General features: G+C 44.0%; 1 protein-coding gene across 7 annotated transcripts in view; it reads right to left on the bottom strand.

Moving 5' to 3' along the window:
• The window catches only part of TBC1D1 (TBC1 domain family member 1), a 226308-nt gene extending 204418 nt beyond the window's left edge, over positions 1-21890 (bottom strand). For 2 of the 7 annotated variants that reach the window (XM_028090212.2, XM_028090290.2), the window contains exons 1-2: positions 21625-21885; positions 12031-12599 (exon numbers count right to left, since the gene is read on the bottom strand). In XM_028090212.2, the coding sequence (XP_027946013.1) occupies positions 12031-12450 (420 nt within the window). In that variant the 5' untranslated portion in view covers positions 12451-12599; positions 21625-21885. Of the gene's footprint in view, positions 1-12030; positions 12600-21624 lie in introns of all 7 variants that reach the window. The other 5 variants (XM_028090227.2, XM_028090218.2, XM_028090236.2 and 2 more) reach the window with 4 other exon arrangements.
• Positions 21891-24206: the final 2316 nt, after the last annotated feature.

The following is a 24206-nucleotide window of genomic DNA, read 5'->3' on the forward strand; positions in this document are numbered from 1 at the left end:
AAGACATTAAAACCAGATGAAATGATAATAATTGGTGTGGAGGTACTTTTAACAGGGTGCCCAGAGGATAAGGTTTAATGCAACTCCAAAATGGTCTAGGGAAGTAGCAGTCTCCCAGGCACAAACAATGACAAATGCAAAGTCCTCGTGTGAAGAATGAGGCTGTCATGTTTTAGGAATATAAACACCAGGGTGGCTGGAATCCAGACAGCCCTGGAAGGGTGTGCAGAACAAGGTCCACATGGTAAGCCCCAGCAAGGATCCGGGATTTCATAGAGGGGAAAGTTATACAGGGGAAAGTTACAAGAGAGGTTTTAGGCAGGGGAGTGTCATGAATTTATAGGTTTTCTAAAAATGCTTCCAGGTTCTCTCTGGATGATTGGCAGGTGGAGAGAAGAAGCAAGAATGGAAACAGGGAAAATAATTAGGAAGTATTGTAGCAGTCCAGATGAGAGATGACAGAGCCTCGCACTCAGGGTTAGCAACAGAATCAGAGAAGTGCCAAATCTGGAATGGATCCTGAATAATTTGACTGAGAATGTGAAGAAAAGAGAGAAATCAAAGACAATGTCTAGATTTCAGCTGGAGCAACCCTCATTGGCACTTTGGAGCTGCAGAGGACTGGAGAAGCAACAGACTGGTGGGGAGTGAATTCAAGGGTTCTTTTTTAACAAGGTTTGAGTTTGAGATGCCTATGTAACAGCCAAGTAGACAAGTCCAGTTGGCACCTGGATAGACGAGTCTGGAACTCATCAGCGAGTTTGAAGAAATAGATTCACTTTGGGGAGTCACCATCAAACAGGTGGTATTTATCACTATGAGACTGGGCAAGTTCATCTGGAAAGAGGGTCGAGAAGAGAAATGTAGGAGACTGGGTCTTGGGGGACATAAAACTCAGACCTGAGAAGAAGAGGAAGCACAAAGGGGTTTGGGTGGAAACCGCTACTGAAGTAAAAGAGAAAATAGGAGGGGATGGTTCTTCAAAAGCCAAGAGAAGAGATTGTTTCAAGATAGAACAAACACTGCGTTGCCAACTATGCCAAAAGCTACTGAGAAATTGGATGAGAGAAGCCGAGAGGGAATCACCAGATCTCAGTGGCTGGTGACATGATACGAACCTTTTTAGTGGAATGATCAGGACAGAAGGCCAGTTCGTAAGCCGAGGAGAAAATGGGTAAGTGAAAGTGAAGATAGCCACCAGGACAACTCTTAAAATAAAACAGAGCAGAAAGTTGGGCCAGTAACTTGAGGGAGCTCGGAATGGGATACGGGGTCAGTGGAGGGTTTGTTTTTAAGATGGGAGATGCCAGGATAAATATTTTTAGAAGACCAAGCAGAACCAGATTAGGAATTTTACTTCTATGTTATTTTTCATATCATTCCTTAGGAACCAAGTAGGTCAGCATCAATAGGACAGCAAATCAGAATATGACTGACTTTCTCTTCCATTAGAGACCAACAAAGTGTTAAATTAAACTATTAATTTATCCAGAGGTGAAAGAGATTGAAGACATCAACTTGGTTCCATGAGAATAAGCTATTTCACATCATACTTATGGATCAAGACAGTATCTACCTATCTTTCTATTTATTTATGTAATCTCTACACTCAGTGTGGAGCTTGAACTCAAGACCCTGCGATCAAGAGTTGCATGCTCTGCAGACTGAGCCAGACAGGCACCCCTGGATCAAGACGCTTCTTGAGCTTTTACACTCACTACTGCAATAGCCTCCTAGCTGGTCTGCCTCGTCTGTCTCTCATTCCACTATTCCATCCTCCACTCCAAAATTTAAAAACAAGTTCAGTTATTTCACTTTCCCTGATCAATGCCTCTAAATAGCAACCTCCTTAAGAATATCCAACTCCCTGAGTAAGGCTTATAAAGCCCCATAAAATCTGTCCCCAGCCTTTCCTCCCAGTCTCATCTCAGACCATGCAATTTGCAAAACTCTAATCACAGCAACCCTGGCCGCATTGGGCACCTCCGCATTCTCTTGTCCTGCTAGGGCTCGGCACACCCTCAATCCTCTATCTAGAATGTCTATTCAATCTGTACCCAACTCACTGGCCTGGAAAACCCCTAGTGGGTCTTTAATACCCATTCAAATGTCCCACGGAATATACACTTACTCAGGGTCCTTCCAGAAGATAGAGCTATGACACACAGCTAGACATTAGAGGGAACAACTTCACTTCCATGTAAAATAGATTTAGGAGTAGGTCAGTTGTCTGAAACAAAAGGGGAACATTGTCAGGTGATACTTTCCTTGTAAGTGGGAAGTGTAGAAACAGGAGGAAGATGACCTGCAAGGTGAAATCTCCTTGGGACAAAATCCATCCACATCCATTGTTCAATACAGACTCTTTAATACTTAGTTGTCTATCATTGGTAGGAAGGGCCAAAGAACTGTCTCTACAGTTTCCTACTGTTCCTACTTGGCCCTCCAGAACAATTCATAATGTGTCTACTTCTTTTTGTACAAACATGGCAGCTTTTCAAATAACTGCAGGCACTAACACTAGACCTCCCATTCTCTCAAATTTTCTCTTCTATAGCTTACAGATGTTGCTAACTCCTGGCAGTTCAGTACCCAGAATATAAAAACATCATTATACCTCTTGAGGAGGCAATCTTATCTTATTTGATTTTGTACCAGAGCACCCAGCCAAGTCCATGACATATTGGTAACATTCCAATGCATGCATTAATGTTGAATCTGCAACATTTCAAATACCTGTATCACTCGACCACAAGAAATCATGGCTTCTAACACACTGCCCAGAACTAAGGCAACTAAGAAAGTGTCTCTGCAGGGCCACCTGTCATGCAGTCAGATGTGAAGTGCTCAGTCAGACACAGAGTCCAACATCAGTGATCACACACCACTCAAGGCCACCTCTTCTCTGACGTCCTGCATCGGCTCCTCCCCAAAGCCCCGCCTGCCATCCAGCTTCTTCTAAGGCTCTCAGAGCCAGGCCAGCTCTGCACTTGGCCTGGCCTGTTGGTTCAGGCTCACAGGCAACCATTAGTGGGGCAGATGCCTAAGCATCCAAAGGGTGGATGTGAACTTAAAAAAAAAGAAGAGGGGTGCCTGGGTGGCTCAGTTGGTTAAGCATCTGACTTCAGCTCCGGTCATGAGCTCAGGGTCCTGGGATGGAGCCCCGTGTTGAGGGGCTCAGGATCCTGGGATTGAGCACCCAGCTCAGTGGGGAGTCTGCTTGTCCCTCTCCCTCTGCCTCTGCCCCTCTCCCTGCTTGTGCTCTGTCTCTCTCTCAAATAAAAAATCTTAAAAAAAAATAAGAGAAAAAGTAGAAAGAAGAGATTTATCTCTTTCAGTATATCCCAAACTAGCAGCTCACAGGGTTCTTGTCCATCTCAATACATATCTAGAGTTAAAAATAAGATGTAGTTTTGAATGTGACCTTTTCAGAAGAACTTTGAGCAAAATTCTATCATTAACAAATAGAAGGCAGCAAAGAAAAGGGGGAAGACTGGAGTCATTCTGTGATGAATGTTCAGATTATTTCTGGAAATACTTCTGGGTAGCTAGCCTAGTCCAGTGCTGACTAGTAGAGAGGGTATAAGCTATATATGTAATTTTAAATTTTATAGTAGGCTTATCAAAGAAAGTAAAATAAGCAGGTGAAATTAATTCTAGTGTTAGATTTTATTTAACTCAGTATATCCAAAATATTATCATTTCAACATGTAACCAATATAGAAAATTACTGAGATATTTTAAGTTCTTTTTTTTTTCAAATAAGTCATTGCAGTCTACTGTGTTTTGACACTGCACATTTCAACTCAGACTAGCCACACTGCAAGTGCTCAATAGTCACACTGGGCTACTGATTACTGCACTGGATGATAAAGGTCTAGGCTATAAATAAATCCTTTTAAGATACAAGTCAACTTAAGGTTCAAAATACTTGTAAACTCTATTATTAGGAACAGACTTTTATTAAAAAATAATTACAAACTCACAGCATTTGGTGAAAAATGCAAAGCTATACAAAGTGGTATGTATTGAAAAACAAGGACTTTTTAAAAATTAAGCATCTCTCACAAGGTGGATGCTTTCTGAAGCCCTCAGACTCATTTTTCAAAGTCAAAAATAAATTATGTAATCAATCCTGTGTCATGAACCCAAATCCTCCAACAAATACTTCGGAGTTCACGCAGTCCGGGACATTCTTTTTATAGATGAAAAAGAATCCCTGCCAACCTTTGCACCCAGCAACCGACTACTGTCTGGCATGACAGACGGTCAAGTGTTGATTAGCTGACACGGATACACTGTTCCAGGCAACCATGCACTGAGTCATAGCTGCCGAGTGGGACCCCAAATGAAACCTTACATAATAAACCAGAATAGGATCAAAGATGCGTGGCAGGAATGGAACATAGATCAAAAAGTCCTCCGAAATATACACAACAAAACCTTCTCAGAACCATCCCCCGAGTAACAAAAAGAGACTAACATCTTAAGTTCAGAAATTATGAAAACCAAATGCAGAAGGGCAACCGATAAGAACATCTAAAAAGTAATCCTATATTCCTCAGAATCATCACCCTCAGGAACAAAACGCTCCAGCTCAGTGCTGTAATTTCCAACCTCACTCTAGCAAAGAAAGAAAGTAATGAGCCGGCAAATAAAACAGCCAAGCTAGAGATGCAATAGGAGCCAGACTACAGAAAATCCTGAAATAAGCGGTACATAGTTTAAGAGACAGACGTAAAACCCCATGCAGATGGGGAATTGGGAAGACAAATCAGTAATGGGTAAAATGCAACCAAAACAAAGCTACAATCAAAAATGAAATTCCAAAAAAATTTTAAATTAAATCATAAGACTCAGCTAAAGCAAACTCTGGCTTTTTTTTTTTATTATTATTATGTTATGTTAATCACCATACGTTACATCATTAGTTTTTGATGTAGTGTTCCATGATTCATTGTTTGCGTATAACACCCAGTGCTCCATTCACTACGTGCCCACTTTAATACCCATCACCAGACTAACCCATCCCCCCACCCCCTCTGGCGTTTTAGATAGGGATTTGAAGTCTTAGTCCTGGTAATCACAGGAAAACAAATTAAGACCACTTCCTTCATTGAATATGTAACCTAATCCAGATAGGCTGGGTGAGGGAGCTCTAAAACCCAGGGGTTACTGAGAAGGCCAACGTTCTCACAGAATACACTGGTTCATCACTGGAAATTTTAAAGGGAAATATTTATTGCTCTGAAGTTAAGTCTACAAATAGTTAAGTACTCTTAAAATTTGTGGTAAGGACTCTGAGAAACAAACTGAGGGTTCTAGAGGGGAGGGGGGTGGGGGGATGGGTTAGCCTGGTGATGGGTATTAAAGAGGGCATGTTCTGCATGGAGCACTGGGTGTTATACACAAACAATGAATCATGGAACAGTACATCAAAAACTAATGATGGGGCGCCTGGGTGGCTCAGTTGGTTAAGCGACTGCCTTCGGCTCAGGTCATGATCCTGGAGTCCCTGGATCGAGTCCCGCGTCGGGCTCCCTGCTCAGCGGGGAGTCTGCTTCTCCCTCTGACCCTCCCCCCTCTTGTGTGCTCTCTCTCTCTCACTCTCTCTCTCAAATAAATAAATAAAATCTTAAAAAAAAACTAATGATGTAATGTATGGTGATCAACATAATAAACTAAAACTAAAAAAAAAATGTGTGGTATGGGACCCCACCAGGTTCAGTTCCAGGTATGTGTCACATTCAAGAAATGCAGTTTAGATGCCAAAAATCATCAAAAAGGAAACCCATTCCCTCAAAGAACACTGACCACCTCTCAAATGCATCTTCCTCAGCAATATTTAGTCCTCTTCTATATGCAGACTTATTTCTCGAAGTCTACTTCTACTGTAAATTCATGCAGTTACTCTACCCCTGACCCTAGGCTCCTTTCCCACACTTTCCCCCCTTCTCTTCTCAGGAAACTTTTAGCACTTTATTATGGAGATCAACTTAGCCTCTCTCCCAGTAAGAAATGACTGCTTCCTCTTTGGAAGAGTGAAGAATAAGGCTATCAAGATGGACATTAAAGAGGGAACCTGATGTAATGAGCACTGGGTATTATGTAAGACTGATGAATCACTGAGCTCTACCTCTGAAACCAAGAATACATTATATGTTAATTAACTGAATTTAAATTTAAAAAAAGAAATTTAAAAAACAACAAAAAAAGATGTGTTATGTGTACTTATAAGCTTTGCTAGTCTGCTAGCACACTTGTATATAACAATTTTTACTTTTTTGCCGCTCAGTTTTTTCTATGAATAGAAGTTATTGCTTTGGTGAAAAATTATAATTAATATGGATGGGTGAAATTATACCAGGAACAATAATGACAAATACAACTATTTGTTTAAGAAAGGAGTTTAAAATTTTTACTGTAAATTATTGTATTCACATAAGTATTACATTAATGCTTTTTCTCTGTTAAAATGTTAAATTGGGGGCAGCTGGGTGGCTCAGTCATTGGGCATCTGCCTTCGACTCAGATCATGATCCCAAGGTCCTGGGATCAAGCCCCACATCGCATCAGGCTCCCTGCTTGGCAGAAGGCTGCTTCTCCCTCTCCCACTCCCCCTGCTTGTGTTCCCTCTGTCACTGTGTCTCTCTGTCAAATAAATAAATAAAATCTTTAAAAAGTAATAATAATAACGAAAATAAAATAAAATAAAATGTTAAATTTGTCATAGAGTCAACAACAGATAGTAAAAAGTCATTATCTTCTATATAGTATGTCCATTATCAGAGGTTTTATATCTTTTCAGCATAATTGGTTGTTTTTTATGTTGACTTTATCATGTCCTTAGCTGTTAAAGAAAACTTTTTCTTACTTGTGAATGTGCTGTTTCCTTAAAATCATATTGTCCTCTGGGTTTATCTTAAAATATTTTATTGTCCCTTTGGTTACATAAGCCACAGAATATTGTTTTTCTGTCAACCATGGTCAGTATTAATCCAGTTACAAATCTTTGAATACTCCTGATTTTTGACTTTCAAGTTTAGAAAATATAAAATTTTTTAATTTAAAAAATTTTTATTTTTTTTAAAGACTTTATTTATTTATTTGACAGAGAGAGTGAGAGAGCACAAGCAGGGGGAACAAGAGAGGGAGAGGGAGAAGCAGGCTCCCCGCCGAGCAGGGAGCCTGATGCGGGGCTGGATCCCAGGACCCTGAGATCATGACCTGAGCCAAAGGCAGATGCTTAACCATCTGAGCCACCCAGGTGCCCCTAAAAAATTTTTTAAATAAAACATTTAAATTTAGAAAATATAAAATAAAAATTTCACAATGTTAAAAAAAAAAAGATTCTAGCAAATACCAGATTCTCTGATGGAGAAGGGGAGGCCCACGAGCACTCCCACATTAATGACATCTGTCCCATCACAATTATGAAATATCCACACTGTGCCCAGACTGGACACAGCATCTGGAAGATCAGAATCTGAAGAGAGTCAAAAAGAGTGTTTGAAAAGCCAGGACATATTTCAAGTACAAAAGGGAAGATCAGTTAAAAAATAATGGGCACTTAGTAAAACTGCTCTCATGTACCCAATCTCTGACTTACCCCGGGTTCCCACACCTCCTGCCCCCTCTCCTCACCTGCTCACCAACCTACACTTCTCCATTTACTACCATCTTAATAATACCCTCCACTCCCCTTTCAAAATCTATTCTTTCTTCCTATTGACACAAAACAGCAACAGACAACGTCAGAAGCCCCAGCACTTACACCACCTGCAACTCAGTGATGGAAACTCCCTTTCAAGGAAACAGAGTTTTTTCCTCGATAAATAAAGAAAAGGAGAGAAATAGAAATATTCTTATGAATGATCTCAAGTTAAACTCGAGTGGCAAATCTGATGTTCTTCTGAGTACAGATTTTCATAGAAGAGACAAAACTGAAGAACTAACTGGAGGAGGAAAGAACTAGACTATTTTTCAAGGGCTGAGTCTGGGCAGAACTCCAGATTTCTTTGTGATATGATGGGGGAAAGATCTAGTCAGGTCACTCATGCAACCATCTGTTTTCCAGGATGGATGTCTTCACTTCCTACCATGGACCCAAACTCAAAACTACACTTCAACCCAGAACCTTATCCCACTGTGTTCACATGTGTTCAGAGGGATGTTCTTGGATGTTATGAGAAAACTGTAATCTATGGCCCAATAAATTTGGGGATTTCATGGACTAGTGTACAACTCAAGAATGAAATAGAAAATACAGCTTCTCTAAAACCATGGTTCTCAGAGTGTGGACTATATAACTCAGTGAACCAATGTCTTCCGAATAATCAATGCATGATGTTACACAGTCATACGTGCTTAAAAGATTCATAAAAATGCATGACAGATCAATGGATTTTATTTATTTTTTATTTTTTATTTTCTTCTTAAAAGGCTTCATTCATTTATTTGACAGAGAGAGACAGTGAGAGAGGGAACAAAGGAGGGGGAGTGGGAGAGGGAGAAGCAGGCCTCCCGCTGAGCAGGGAGCCCGATGCAGGGGCTAGACCCCAGGACCCCAGGACCCCGGGATCATGACCTGAGCCAAAGGCAGACACTTAACGACTGAGCCATCCAGGTGCCCCAGATCAATGGATTTTAATATAACAAAGTGCAAGAGCGCTTTGATACAGTTTCAGATTCCATATTGCAACAAGCCTTTAAGCAACTACCACTTGTCAAGTTTTGGTATAGTAGTAAAAAAAAAAAAAAATCCACAATTTTCTAAAAAGACTGTAAAATGTTTCTCCATTTTCCTACCACATAGCTGTGTGAGGACAAGTTTTCTTCATATACTCAACCAAAACAACATATCATGACAGAATGAATGGAGAAGCAGTGGAGAATCCAGTAGTAGTTGTCTATTAATCCAGATAAAAAAAGATGTGAAAAAACAAACAACAAAAAAAAATAAGTAAAACTATGTCACTCTTATCATTAAATATTTTTGGAAAATATATAGTTATTTTTCACAAAAATATTCTTTATGCTAACACATAAGGGGCATATTACTTTTGTTTTTTAACAAATGAAATTAGTACCTTCATAATTTCTGTTTTAATTTTTAGTAATTATTAATAAATATAAGCCACCTTCGTGCTCTTTGGAATCCTCAATAATTTTTAAGACTAAAAAGGGATCCTCATGTCAAAAAGTTGGAGATGCTGCCCTAATGCATTTTGATGTGGAAGCCTTTCTCTATGGAACACCTTGAATGTATTCTATGGAACACACTATGGGAAACAGTCTCATCTTGTGTTCTAAAAATTATTCCTTTATATGCCTCTTCTCCCTAGACATTCTTCAGCAAGTTAATTTATATACTATTGAAGGGTTTCCTCTCAAGTAGTAGTTTTGTGCTTCTAACCCTGGCAGTAAATGCATATATCTCCTCTGGCAAGCACAACCCAAAGTGACCTCATCTATTTAGGAGAGGCCTTAATCTGGAGAATGATTTCACTGAGCAAATGTTTCAAATAATCATGAGAAATGATGACATAGGTTAACGTGCTGCATCAGCAGATAATCCTCTACCATGAGATACAGTGCCAGAGATGTCCCAAGAACATCAAAGCTATGATGCCCGATGGAGAATCAGGGCCAATTTGGTTTACCATTCAGTTTCCAACAAAACCAAATCACTGATTGAGGTGCCTCTGCTACAAATTACTCTTTTATACAAGGAGCAGGATGACAGCAATGTATTGCTCCGAGTACTGGCAATCTTCGCTTGGAAAAATTGTATGCAAGCCAAAAATAACTCAAGACCTAATTCATATTTCTATCATGGCTTTTCAGAACACAGAGTAAGGCCAGTTGTCTACTTTCAGCAACACTGGGAGCTCCAGTTACAGAATTTAGTTATAAATCTCTTTTTCCTATTAGGTATCTGGATGACTGGCCAGGAGCCTGTTCTCAGATGGCTGTAAAAAATTTTGGGAAAGAGTCAAAAGTGTAAAGTGCTGGACAACTATTCCACACAAAGACTCTCCCCAAGGAAATTCAGTCCTTATATAGAGCAGGCCTGGAGTACAGGCTGTTCAGTCCTTTCATTTACATTCTGGAATTTGCCCAAATAATAGCAACCATTAAGTTTATTTATGCAGTTTTTAAAGTATCTAGTTTATAAAAATGTTGCTCAAGGATGACCAGGATCTTGGGAGCTGAAGACACTCATCTTGGCCTCCTTTTTCCTATTACCTTAGACTTAAAGTGAAATCAGCATCTGCTGATTTCAGTAATAATAATTTCAGTAATAATCTGCTTCCAGTAAAATTTTCTTTAATGAAGATTTTTTTATGGCTCTAAGTGCTTCCTAAGGTGCTGTTGTAGCTCATTTGGTCCCCCTGGCAACACTATGAGATAGACATGATAATTATCCCCATTTTACAGATGAGACAATAGGCTCAGAGTTGCCTGAGGCCACCAGTTTATAAGTGGCAGACTGGACTGGAATTTGGTCCCTCAGACCCTCTGTACTGGGATGCTGTCCCATCTACTTGAGATGCATGGATGATAACATTAAATGATTTATGACTGAGGAGATATCCAATTCTGTGGGTAAAATAATGGTTGTAAGCTTCAAATTAGCCTTTATTGAGAAAACCTTCCTTATAGCCAGTGTGTTAGGCTCTGTTCTCTATCTTCCGGTCATGACCTGGACATGGCCCACGTGCTATTTACCTACCATTGCTTCTGCCTTTCTTCTAGCCTGTACTGATATCCTCTTGCACGGCATCTGGAGCAGCACTCACTGAATGAATGAGTCAAAGAACCACTTTTGCTTAAAAGTGAATCTCTAAGAATCCACTTAGGTCACCAAGAGCATGAATTTCTAAATGAAGTTCTTGCACCCTGGAGGGTGTGCAAAACAAACAAACAAAACCCAACAAAACAGTGAGGTAGAGGGAGAAAAACATTAGCATTTCTATTTCTATTTACTGACATTTACCACATGATTGGCACTGGCCCCCTCACTCAGTGCATGGCAGACAGCCACAGAGGGATGCTAGGCCTGGCAGGGGCGTTCCTCAGCTCATGGGGTTAGTCAGCAATGAAGGCTATATCAAAGTTCACATGGGCCCAACTGAGAGCGTGGCCGTAGGGATTATGCTTTCAATTTTATCTAAACTGAGCCTCACAAAATGGACAAGTGACTTTAAACAAGTCCTGCATAGAACCGCAAAACAAGGTAACAACAATGCAAGCACCAATACCCAGGAAAGTCATAGAGCTGACTATACTTTTACCATTTCTCATGTGATACTTTTCTCAGCCACATCATGAGATATAACAATAATGAGTTAATCAGACCCGACACAAAGTTGGCATCCACACACACAAAACCTGCAAGTATCAAAACTTGGATTCATATCCATTATTCTTATAACAGTCTTTGCCTAAGTGACCATGATACCTCGGGGAATTGGCTAATGGTATTCGTATGTAACTTCTAAATCCATATATATTTTTTAACAGGGTCAAAGATGTAGAGCTTACTGATCTAGGTAGGACTCTACTACCTAAACTGCAATCTGCAAAGGAACAGCATCAGCATCACCCTGGCAGCTTGTTAGAAATGTAGTCTTCGGGTTCCTCCCAGACCTCCTGGACCCAAATTTGTATTTTAACAAGATCTCCAGGTGATTCATGTGCACGTTTCTGTTTGAGAAGCACTGCTTTAGAACACACACCTTAAATGATCTGAACCCTAACAGTTCAGCTCTTATTTATAAGTTGAGGCAGATTTCTCTGTTGAATTTTTGAACTCATAAAATTATAATTCATAATAGCTGTTACCAAATGTTCTTCAAAACTATAAAAAAACTATCCCCATAAACCAAAAAGCCCAGTGAAATAATCTATGTATGACCACAGCATCCTCTTATTCATCCCCGTATCCATAAAGTCAATGTCCTGACCCCCAGTGCAATGAAAGCCAGCCCGCTACACCTCCATTGCTTTCATCCCACTTCCACTTACTTTTGTTTGATCATCGGCTTTGAACACATAGCAGATACTCTGCTGATTGGCTGCGTTGTCCTTAATCAGACAAGCAAAGTAGCTCGGATCGTGACTGTTGTGAATCAGTTTGTGAGCATGCTGGGGCTTACACTCGAAGATGCGGGAACAGATCAGAGGATCCCACTGTTGACTCCTCTTCCCCGGCTCGGGTTCACATCTCAGTCCAGAGGGGGAAACACAAAGCCGGACTTGCCTGGCACCAGGCTCCTTTTTGGAGGACTGCCCACTGAGCCTGCGCACCTCCGCCACGACCCAGGGCAGCATCGGCATGGTGGTCAGAGAGTGCACACGCAAGGAGCCCACCAGCTGCAGGCTGAAGTCCACGGAGGCCTCGTTAGGAAACAGATGCTTCCTCGCTGTGAATGTTATTGGTTCCATCTTGGGAAAGGTCTGAAAACTCAGCAAAACGTTGCCACTGTTTTCTGTTTTAGTTTTTTTTTTTTCCTATGTATCACTGAGGCCTTTTTATTCTGCTGTTTTCTGTTTTAGAATGAGCAATCTATTTTATGTGCTTCTGAGGCAGAATCCTGGGGGAGAAAAACAAAGGCATGAGAATTTAATGAAATCACAGCAATAGCTACTTTTGAAGAGTTACTATTTCAGCGGAACTTAAAAGCCTGAAACCCAAACATGGGAAGAAACGGATCTTCGTTCAAACAAGATGCCTGGCCTAGAAAGAGCCTTCTTGAAACTGTGCTTCAAATAAAACCTGAAAATGCCATAACTGTCACATTCACTACAGGTTACAAAGATCCCACCAGGAAACTCCTGTGAAACATTTGTAAGCCTTGTAGAGCCATCAGAAGCAGGCAGGACAGAAAACAATATCGTCCTGCTCAGATACCTTTAAACCCTGTTCTATTAACACATATCTCAAGGATTTTTTTTTTAAGTAATCTCTATGCCCAGTGTGGGGCTTGAACTCATGACCCCAATACCAAGAGTTGCATGCTCTATGGACTGAGCCAGCCAGGTATCCCTTAAGGAATTTTTTTTAAAGATACTCAAATTCAGCAGTGGTGATTCTCCCTCCAAAAAGTAATCTTGAGAGAAAAAATAGCAGCTATCTATCCATTATCATAGTCCACTGAACCAGACCAGTTTTCAACAACTGACCTTTTCAATTAAGATACTACTTAAGTTTTAAAAAGCCTCTCCCTGACATAGTCCAGAGGTGCTGAACATGAATTCAAATTTCATTAACATGTAATTGGTGCCAGTTATGCTCCAAATAGCACCATAGATATTGTTTCATTTAATTCATGTAGTATAAGCCATCATACCCACACGTTGCCTCTCCTCATCAATAGATGATGCTACTTCCAGTCTACCCAAACTCTCTCACCTGCCTTCCCCCTTCTATGGGTGATTTTCAACAACCACATCTGATGCATGGGGACAAAACCCTTCTGTGCAAAGCTAACCTGTCTACAGGATCTCAAGCCTCATCCTTCCTCAGCTGCTCACAGGATCTTCCTTCTGTCATGTACTCCCTGAGCACCTATACACTGTATCTGTCTGATTCACCATTGTGTCCCCAGTGCCTGGCAGCGTTTGACTCACAATAGAGGCTCAATAACATTGTAAACAAATGAATGAAGTCTCTCCCATCTGAAAAAAAAAAAAAAGACTTTTTCCCTTGACCTCAACCCTCCCGAGCCACAACTCTTCCTTCCCCACACAACTTTCTTCTACACTTACTGGCTCACTTCCTACTGCCCATCGACAATCAACAATCTCGATTGTGACCAGATGCACTGCCTATGCATTGAACTTGCTCCCATTAAGGTCATCCACATCTTCTGGCTGTGAAACCCAAAGGGGGCTTTTTAGTCCTTAACTGCCTTGTCCTTTCTGATGCATTTCTCAATGGTGACCACTCCCTCCTGCTTGAAACTCCTGCTTCTCTTACCTTCTTGGTTGCTTCTTTTCAGGTTCTTGGATGGCTTTCCCCCCTGTTTAACTCCATCCCTTCTCCTCATTCCACCTGCTTTCTTTGGACAGTCTCACCTAATGGCTCGGGTGTCTACAACCACCTTCAAACAGTCCTGCTGTGGCTGCTAGCAGCTTTGTGCACTCTGGGCGTATTACAAGATCTTCATCTCCAACCCTAGCCTGGGTTACAGACTACTAGTATTGCCATCGTTGGGACCTAGGTCACTGAGCTTGAGTTGCTTGTCACAGGTGGGCGTGGGAGGGTCGGCTCCTGATTCTCGACCCATCCTCTTGAGTGCTGCACAAGAATGGCATCAACCACATAGACGCTGATGATTCTCATGTGAATGTCTCCCATTGAACCTCCTTCCTGAGATCCAGATGAGGGCAGACCATTCAATATTTCTATCTGGATAGCCTAGGGCTACCTCAGCCTCAATGCAGTCATTTTTAAAGATTTATTCCTTATTTTAGAGAGAGAGTGTATGTGCGTGCAAGCAGGGGGAGAGGCTCAGGGAGAGGGAGAGAAGCAGACTCCCCACTGAGCCTGGAGCCCCACACAGGGCTTGATCCCACAACCCCGAGATCATGACCTGAGCCAAAATCAAGAGTCAGATGCTTAACGTGCTGAGCCACCCAGGCGCCCCTCAATTTAGTTATTATAAACTAACTCAGTCTCACCTCCCTCTTTCCCAGAACTTCTCTTGCTGCCCATAGACTCTATCTCTGTAAATAGCATTACTAGTTTATTGGCCAAGCCAAAGGCCAAGGAGTCATTGCTACAGACTGAATGTTGAACTCCTAATTCCCAATGTGACAGTATTTGGAGATTGGGCCATTGGGAGGTGATTAGGTCATGAGACTGAAACCCTTATGAATGGGATTAGTGCCCTCATAAAGAGACCTGGGGTACTCCCTTACCCCCTCCCACCATGTGAGGAAATAAGAGACAAGATGGCTGTGTATGAACCGGGAGTATATTCAATATTCAAATTCTAAACATTTTCTGAAATAGAACTGAAGTCTATTCCTTTAACTCTATATTTTTCTATATCATACAGATGCATAAATGATAAGAGTGAATTTTTATAATAGGATTTGAACACAGTTCAGAACTATTTTTAATTTTAAATCTTCAGAAGTTCAGAAATAAACCCACACTTCCAAGCTCCAACATAGTTCGTGGAAACGTAGTCCCTGTCTCTTCTCCTTTAAAGTACAACCTCTCTTGATGATAAAAACAGACTTGAAGTTCATATAACCCCATAAATAATGGTCTCTCCCTCTCTCTCTCTTCATTTTTCTCTCTTTCACCTGGTGAGAGTGGCATTAAATGTCTGGCTCAACTTCCACTCCTGTAACTGAATTCGTTTCAAGTTCTAACTGTTGACAGCCGCTAATCCCAAGACATGTTTAAAGAAGTACTAGAATTATTACAAAGCGGAGACCTGAGATCTACCAAGTAGTGTAGATGAGGCAATTATTAATATCGTGGCAACAATATACAGAATTATTTTCAGTTTTCTTGTAAGGTAATATATACATAGTGCAAAAAAAATTACACAATTTAGAATTTCAAACATTTAGTATATAGTCATCAAATTAGTTCTGCCATGTCATTGACAAAACTAATTAAATGCCTAGAGTTTTCATTTTTGAACCAGCCATGGCACATTCTTAGTTTCTCTGTAAATAGTAGATTGGTCCATAATACTGTTTGTGAACTATCAAATAAGTTCTACATCAGGGGGTGTCTGGCCGGCTCAGTCAGAAGAGCATGTAACCCTTGATCTCAGGGTGATGAGTTTGAGCCCCATGTTCGGTGCAGAGATTACTTAAATAAGTAAAAATTAAAGAAAAAAAGTTCTACGCCAAAGATAGCATAATTATTTATCAGCAATTCAGATTCTGCTGATACAAGATTCATGGTAACTTAGACTAGGTGAGTAACTGTACTACTTTTCAATAAAAAGTTCTGTGAAACAGATGATCTATTCAAATAATACAAGTATACCATTAGATTATTTTTTAAGCCATCTCAGTCCACATCACTGGCATGCAACCTCTGACCTTCCGTCCCTAGTAGAACTACCGATTCTAAGAGGGCTCTTTACCTCCTACCCTCAGGAAGAAATACCACGATCTGTTACCCCAGCGAACTTCTAGTTATGTTCTTGCTGGTAGAATCATCACTATACAAGCTCTATCCCTCACACAGACCGTCTGTATGCTACACAGTTCCCACCGACCACAGTCCATAAACATGGTAGGCATCCCAAACACAAAGATACTCTTATTAGAACAGTTGCAATCATCTCTTTAGTGAGTCCTTCTATATCAAATATCCCTGAAAGCATGCACTTAGAATTATAAAATCTGAAAGTCAGAAATGTCCTTTTAAGCTCTTTAGAAATTTCCCTTATATTTGAAGGGCACCTGACTGGCTCAGTGAGTGAAGGGTCTGCCTTCGGCTCAGGTTGTGATCCCGGGGTCCTGAGATCGAGCCCCACATCGGGCTCCCTCTTCCGTGGGGAGCCTGCTTCTTCCTCTCCCTCTGCCACTCCTTCTGTTTGTGCTCTCTCTGTCTGTAAATAAATAAAATCCCTAAAAAAAATTTTTTCCCTTATATTTGAAATGAGGAAACGTGGTTCTGGAGAAGTTAAGTGGTTTGTCCAAGTTGGGTGACAGAATTAGGACAATCCGATCCCTGACTGCCATCCAAGTGCAGCAGAGAACCTCAGTTTCCTGATGAAAACATTTTCAAGGGTCAAGCTGAGAAAGCGAGTCACTTAACTTCTCCAAATCTCAAGTTTATTCTTAGAAGAAAATGGAATAAGATGATCCTCAAGTTTTCCTCTAGCTCTAAAATCGGGTAAATCTAATTTTCATAATGTATAATACCAAATGTCCCCGACGTGGTGTGGGGATAGAAAGCTGCTCTCATCTTCCTGTCGAGAATACAAATGTGAGGGAGGTACAAGAAGAAAGAATGGGGTTTATTGATCAGGAAGCAAGAGAAGAGATGGCAGGAGTTAGCAAGCCGCCATTGGGAACCCCCTCTCTTCCCAGCCTGCCTCCATGCCGTCCTGGCAAACCATGGGGAATAGAAGGGGGACCTTCCAGAAGCTAGCGATAAACACCACAGCCACAGCACACTCAGCCGTCACCTTCTCAGAGTGCTGGTGGGAGGGGAGGAGGAAATAAAAGAGGGATAGACAGGAGAGGTGTTGAAGCTTCTAGCTCCAAGCCCGGTTAGGAACCAGCCAAGACTGATCAGCTGTCGGGGACCCCCTGCTCATCCCGCCCCGGGATGAGCAGGGAGTCCCCAGATAGCTACTCACTTCCCCTTACAAATCAGTGGTTTCATTTTTCTGCTCTTTACTCCAGAGAGAGGGGGCATGCAGCTGAACAGAATTATTCTGCCCCCCCGAATATTCTAGGCTCATGCAGTAAGATCACCTGGGGCGTGGCTACACTAGTTGTCCCAGAATCTCACCCAATCAGAGCAGTGTGCTGCTACCTAGGAATTGCCCACAGGCTCCAAAGATCTTTTGGGCGCGGCAGGCTATTTCACACAGAGCCATCACACAGAGCTTCTGGAGCCCATGGATCTAACCTCTTCAACACCAAGGACGCTCCAGCCCCAGTATGCACCTCTCTAATTTGACACATGAAGTAATGATGTTTGGAATGACTTCCTTCCTACATAAATCAGGGCCAATGTAAGCCTAGTCCTTTAGGATGCCATGGCCACTTCCTGTATTCTCTTCTACTTTATGGCACAGGATAATGGGCCAGGGGCCCTTGCTGGCCCTCAGGGATGTATATCCCTCCCTCCCGCATGGCTGCTTTGTTATTCTACTGAAAGTAATAATAGTAACTGTGAACATATCTGTAATAGTACTTATTGTGTGACTGTTAACTGAGCTCTCACAACAACCCTGGACAAGAAAGACTATTATTATCATATCTAAATAAGGACTCCAGTGGATTTTTACCATTATCAGCTCCAGCTTTCAGATAAGAGATGAGAAAGGAGGTGCCAGCACAGAGAAGTAAGGTCACTTGCCCAAGGTCATCCTAGCGGCAGATGGGAGAATCAGGTTTTGAACCCAGGGCCTTCTACTCCAGACTTTGCACTTGCTCTTAACCACTTTGCTAGAGGGATACTTATTGACCAACAACCCCTCTTCTTGGACATTACATACATGATCTTCTGTATTCTTACAACTCTGAGATGTATGTTTTATCATCCCCATTTCCATTCGGGTCCCCTGGCTAATGGTGTAGGCAGGATTTGTCTTATGCCCAAATTTCTATTCTTTGTGACAAAAACATTTCTAGAAGGAAATAACTAAAATATCTTTCTAGTGAATTAGCTGGGTGGTTTTTCTATCTAAACTTTGCTTGGTCTCATTAATCCAAATCTAATGTCAAAATTATACCTTGGAAGTACAAAATAAACAAATAAAAATAATAATAGCAATAAGTAATATTTACTGAGTGCTCACTATGTAACAGGCACTGTTCTAAGAACTTTACATGTATAAATGCATTAAGTTTGACAACAAACTCATACGTACTTACCTACTTTGGAAACTTAGATTTACTGATCGTAACTAATGTGTAGTTAAATATGTACACTCTCTTTTTAAGAGAAAAACACTGCTGCTTGTCACAAAGAACACAGGCATACTCAAAAATTAAACGCCTCATTGTTGGCGCTAAAACATATTTCCTACATTCTGCACAGCTTTACTGAAACCCAAGTGTCAAGATTATTCATACGGCCCAAATATGACAAATCCTTTTCTAAACATTCGAAAACCTCAAAAGGGACACATTGCCCTTAAATCTAAGAACCCATCCAATGGAAATCTCAGCTTGAAAATGTTAAAAATTGTGAGAATGGAAACCTTCATGTCTTTTGTGAAGAATCTGGTTAAAAAATCTTTTTCTTGGGATGTGGGGTTGGAAAGGAAGAAATGAAAATAAAAGTCTGCTAAGGCAATTCGTAAGGTACTGTAAGGGGTTCTGCACGGAAAACCCACATCCTCTGCCATCACCAGGGGGCTTCGAACCCAAAGCTGCCTGTCTGCTGAGTGGAATCAGTCACTTAACCACACAGACTCTGATCCTCCAAGTCTTAATGGCCAAGAAGAGGGCTGAAAAACCTATCACATATTGGGATGCTCGTGGCCATCATACTGAAGAAGCACAGCCCAGCAGACGGGGGTGTGTTGGGGGGGAGGGCAAAGCAAGCTACCCCAACACATAAGCAGACTTAGGTCATTTGGGGAACGTAAGGAGCCGAGGCTGGGGAACTTCAGAGAAATGCCACGAAGAGTGGAAAAGGGGCCTGAGGGAGTTGCCATTTTGACCAGATAAAATTAAAAGCCTTTCCAAAGACAGAAGAAGCCTCTCAAGCAGGCATCCCTACTCCGGGCGCCATAATGATGGAACATGCTGGGTATGAATGGGGAACAGGTAAGTGCCACTCCCTGCTGGTCACCGGTGGTCTGTCCCAGAAGATCCCAGAAGATCTGGCAGAAAGGAGCCGCCCACCCACACCTGGCTCTGCACAGGAATCTATTTGATTGTGATGTATCCTCTCTGGTGGAGGCTGCCTTCTCCGGAAATGGAGGGCAAAGACTGTCAACAGCTGGATAATGAGGAAGAAGAGGCAAGCTGCATTTCCTCAGAGTCACTCACTTCCTCCTCAGACCCTGTGGTACTTTCTACAACAGTCAATGGGGGAGAAGTCATCCCAATACTGATACAACAGCACTCAGCCAGAAATGCTATCATAGTGAAAAGGGAAATCCCCAGACCTCTCAGTGGGAAAGAGAGTGGTAGACTATGGCAGACATTCGCAAAACTTAAATTTGATGTTAATAATTTACAACTACACCAATGAATTTTCCCCCTATTTTGCTGGTTTGCAAATGGCAGGACAAATCAACATAAAAACATTTATTTTCATATATGATAATTTTATTTACTGCTTTGAGCCAAACTTAGTCCCTTTTACCTCTCCTTGCACTCAGTTAATAGTCTCGGGATATTCCTCTTGCGTTCACTTCAGAAAGTATCCCCTAAACATTTCACACGGCACCCTGTAATTCACAGCTGTGTCCACTGTCCAGTAGCTCATATTATATCAATGGTTACTTACAGATAAAACTAAGGAGAAAGCCCTTTTTTATGGTCTGATTTCTTTATAACTTGGTAGGAAAAAAAAAGAAGCAGGGAGGTTCAAGACCGTGATAAGCATTCCATTTCAAACAGTTCTAAAACACCTGTTTACAAAAGCAGTCAATCCTTTTTTATACAGAATTTTTCATGCAATGTCCTTATTCCTTTAGACAGTCTTCAGGATTCTCAGGAAGGAGCTGATCGTGAGGAACACTGCCCCCAGGCAAGAGAAGCCATCTGAACTCTAGCTGCTTCAGGGGTCCCTAACCCAAGAGAGTACTAGAACATGAAGTGTTCAGAAACACCGGAGAGTCATTTACCAAGGTGGATCCCCAGCCTCTTGCAACAACTCCCCATTCAGTCTTCTACCCCAGCCCCTCCCACACAGAGCAGGCTCCCAAAATACCCCAACACCCAGACATGGCTATGCTCCAACTCTTATCAACCCCATCAAATCTAGGCAGATAATGAATTTCTCTTTTCCAAAAGAAGGGGTCTCGACCAAGTCCTCTGTAGTTCTGCTTAAGTACAGTGTGAAAAGTTTTGAAATTTGGCCTTGTAAAGAGAGCGGAATTTCTTGGGTGTGACCCGTTTAAACCAAGTCATTTAAAAATGCTCTTTCAAAGTCTTGATTATATTAATAAATGAAATCATCCAATCATCTAAAAGGAAGAATGAGAGATCTATACCTATCCATTAATGTGAGGCACTCTGAAAATTAAACTGTTTGGTGGGAGGAACAATCATCACTTTCAATTTCTTTTCCTTTTTAAGCAACTTTCAGAGAATAATCTGTTTTAAACAAAATAACAGGTAAAGCCACCTCTAGGTGGATTTCAAAGAAAACAGTCTCTCAAAACAACAATAACAGTGTGTGGCAAAGTTTGAGGGGTCTCCTAATCACAGAACGATGAGGAAGCTGCTAGAAACAATTAAGCAGAGTTTCAAAATGACTGGTACAGGATGTGCCCATAGAAAGAAATGTTGTGCGCACTGCTGGAGCTGCCCAAGTCACTACTGCAAAGTACCGTGAACTTTTAAAGGATGGCAAGGGGTCACAATGACCACCCTCTCCCCCGCAGTCCGGTCGCCCTACAAACACAGCAGCCCCCAGAGATACTTGGCGGGAGGGGGTAGATGCCAAGCGAGCAGGAGTGAAGGGGGGCTGGAGGAGGGTGCCTGTCGGAGCTCCTGTGCCTTCATGAACTTGAAGGTTTCACTTTCGTTCGAGTAGGGGGGCAACGAGGTGGCAATGAACCCCACCCGCCCACCCCGGAAGCCCCCCGCGCGGCAAGCACAGCACGAACGCCCTTGGGCTGCCGGATTCCAGCTCCGCGGGCCCCGGAGCACAGGGGTGCGTTTGGTGCCGGGGGGGGCGGCCGGGATGCCGCCGGAGGCGTGGAAGCCCCGGAGAGCACCTACCTATATCACGGCGCGCTCAAAGCCCAGGGCCCGGCCGGGGCGCGCAGGTGCTCGGGGGCGGCGTGGTGACTGCCTGGGCGGGCGGGGCGCCCATCGTGCCGGGCTGGCTGCGCTCTTCCGCAGGGCGGGGGTGGGTGGGGGTGCCGGGAGGGATCCTCTCCGCTCGGCTCCCGCCTCTTCTACGCCCAGCTGAGGACACGGCGGGTCCCGCGGCGGCGGCAGCAACAGGCACAGTGGCGCGGCGGCTGCGGCCGCGGCGAAGGAGGAGGAGGTGTCTGCGCGCGGCTCGCGTTTCCTCCTCCCCCGCTGGGCGAGCGTGGGGGAGGCGAGGGGAGGGCAGAAGCCGGGATCGCCCAACTCGGTCCCCAGGGACCTAAGAGGGGGACGCGGTGCTCCCTCCCTCCTCTCTGCGCCTTGTGACTCTGCCCGAGCGGTACGGTCGGGACAGGCGAGTCACACGCGGGTAACAGCTGCTGCAGTGCGGGTCCGCCGCGGCCTCCCTCCTCTCCCTGCCTCTCCCCTGCCGGACCGCCCATCCTCCGCGCGCCGGGCCGGGCCGGGCCGGGCGGCTGGGGGCAGGGGGGGCGGGGACGGATGGGGGGTCCTGGCACCGCCCCAGCCAGCCCCGGCGCAGGGTCCTGGCCCCGCGTCCGCCTGGGCTCCGAGGATTCGGGGCCCCGCGCGTGATGAAGGCCCTCGCGGCGGGATGTGCGGTCGCACGCCCTGCCCCGGGCAGCTTATTTATAGCAGGTGGCGCTGCCCGCCGCTCTCGTCCCGCGGTGCTCTCAGCAGGTGGCACCGCCCGCTTGCTCTTCGCTCCCCCGCGGTAGCGTCGCCTCATCTGCACCCTCGCTTTCACCTCGCGAAGTGGACAAAGTGAAAACGCGGGAAGGCGACCTCGCCACCTGGCCCTCCCCTGCATCGCCCCCTCGTCCTGTCCCAGGGTTGGACACAATGGCAAGGAGGGAACTGAGGCAGGGCCATTCTGTGGGGCAATGGCAGGCAAGGCAAGACAATCAGGGGCTCAAACAGCTAAGGCTGAAGTGTCGCTCCCCCCATGAAACCCCAGTCAGCCCCATTTGTGAACCGCGTGGGTGACGCAGCCGCTCGGTCCGGCGCCTCTTCCCTCCCGCGGGTCCAGCGCGCGCACGCGCGCACTCGTTCTCATGCCGCGCGCGCACACAACCCTCGCCTCACCTCACCTTCGCTAGCTGCGCCTACCCTAGAGTGGGGTTCGGGGAAGTTCCCGGCGGCCTTGGGGTGTGAAGAGAGCCCCGGGAGACGGAAGCCGGCGGCGAGAGCGGGCTCCCAGTTTAAGGGGGTGGCCAGGTGCAGGAAACCGGCCAACCTGCGACACTCCTGCCCCAGCAGGTAAATTGGGGCAGTTTCATTCCCGGGGCGGGGCGGGGGGGGGCGGGGAGCGAAGGGGATCTGAGGCAAGTAAGGAACGGAGCACCAACTCCGGAGACGAGTGAGCAGGGAAGGGAGAGCAGGGAGGAGCGAGAGTGGGGCGCGGGGGGGCTGGGGTGCAGAAGGAGGCGGCGGTGGAGGAGCCGGGCGGCCTCTTGCAGGGCTTTTTTTTGCTCAGTGGAACTGGAAGCTGACTTCGGGGAAGTGACTGAGAGTTTGGGCAGCAGAGTTGGACTTAAAACCCAATTCCCAACTCCACCACCGGGTTGGCTTGGGCAAGCTGCTGGACCTCGGATTCTCCTCCATTCTCTTCCCGGTAAAACGGGACGGATACGTGCTTTGGAGGCCCAGTGGGAGGATAAAATGGAAAAGTGCGTGTATAGTGCTTAGCTCGCTGGCGCGAATGCAGACCCCAACTACTAGCAGCTGCTATCATTACGGTGGCTCAGAAGGTAGATAGAAATCCGAGGTTCTCCCCTCGCCCTCAGTCCTAACGCTGTGTTCTTAGAAGTTGATTGAAGCTCTTTGAAGCCTTTTTGACTAGACCTCCCCTATGGGATGCTCCCATCCAGGGAAGGTGTATTTCAGTGGGACACAAAAGTTTTATCCACAGTTTGATTTAAATCACTCATATAAGTGGTAGCCATTCTGGGGCGCCTGGGTGGCTCAGTCTGTTAAGCATCTGCCTTCAGCTCAGATTATGATCCTGGAGTTCCTGGGATCGAGTCCCCTATCTGGCTCCCTGCTCAGCCTGGAGTCAGCTTCTCCCTCTCCCTCTGCCCCTCACCCTGCTCATGCTCTCTCTCTCTCTCAAGGGCAGTCTCTCTCAAATAAATAAATACAATTAAAAAAAAAGTGGTAGCTGTTATTTGTAGAGGGGCCAGTCTATTTGGGGCACTATGGTAGGTACTTGACATATATTGTCTCTAATCCTAACAAAAATTCTGCTGTACAGACATTATTAAATCCTGCTTGACTAATGAGGAAAATAAGAGGTTAATGCCTCTTTGAGGCCATGAGCTAGTAGGTGCTGGGACCCCCAAGATCCAAAGCTGCTTGTAACACACTTTCTCTCCGGCCACTGTATACCTCTCTTGTAGCTCTCAGCTCATTCTTTGTTATAGCATAGTTATTTGTGTACTTAGCCTTGAATTTTTTTTAAGAGGGAAAAA

This window comes from Eumetopias jubatus, unplaced genomic scaffold (assembly GCF_037043125.1).
Source record: "Eumetopias jubatus isolate StellerSeaLion01/CBP00866 unplaced genomic scaffold, mEumJub1_p1.0 scaffold_2, whole genome shotgun sequence".
Lineage (NCBI taxonomy): Eukaryota > Metazoa > Chordata > Mammalia > Carnivora > Otariidae > Eumetopias > Eumetopias jubatus.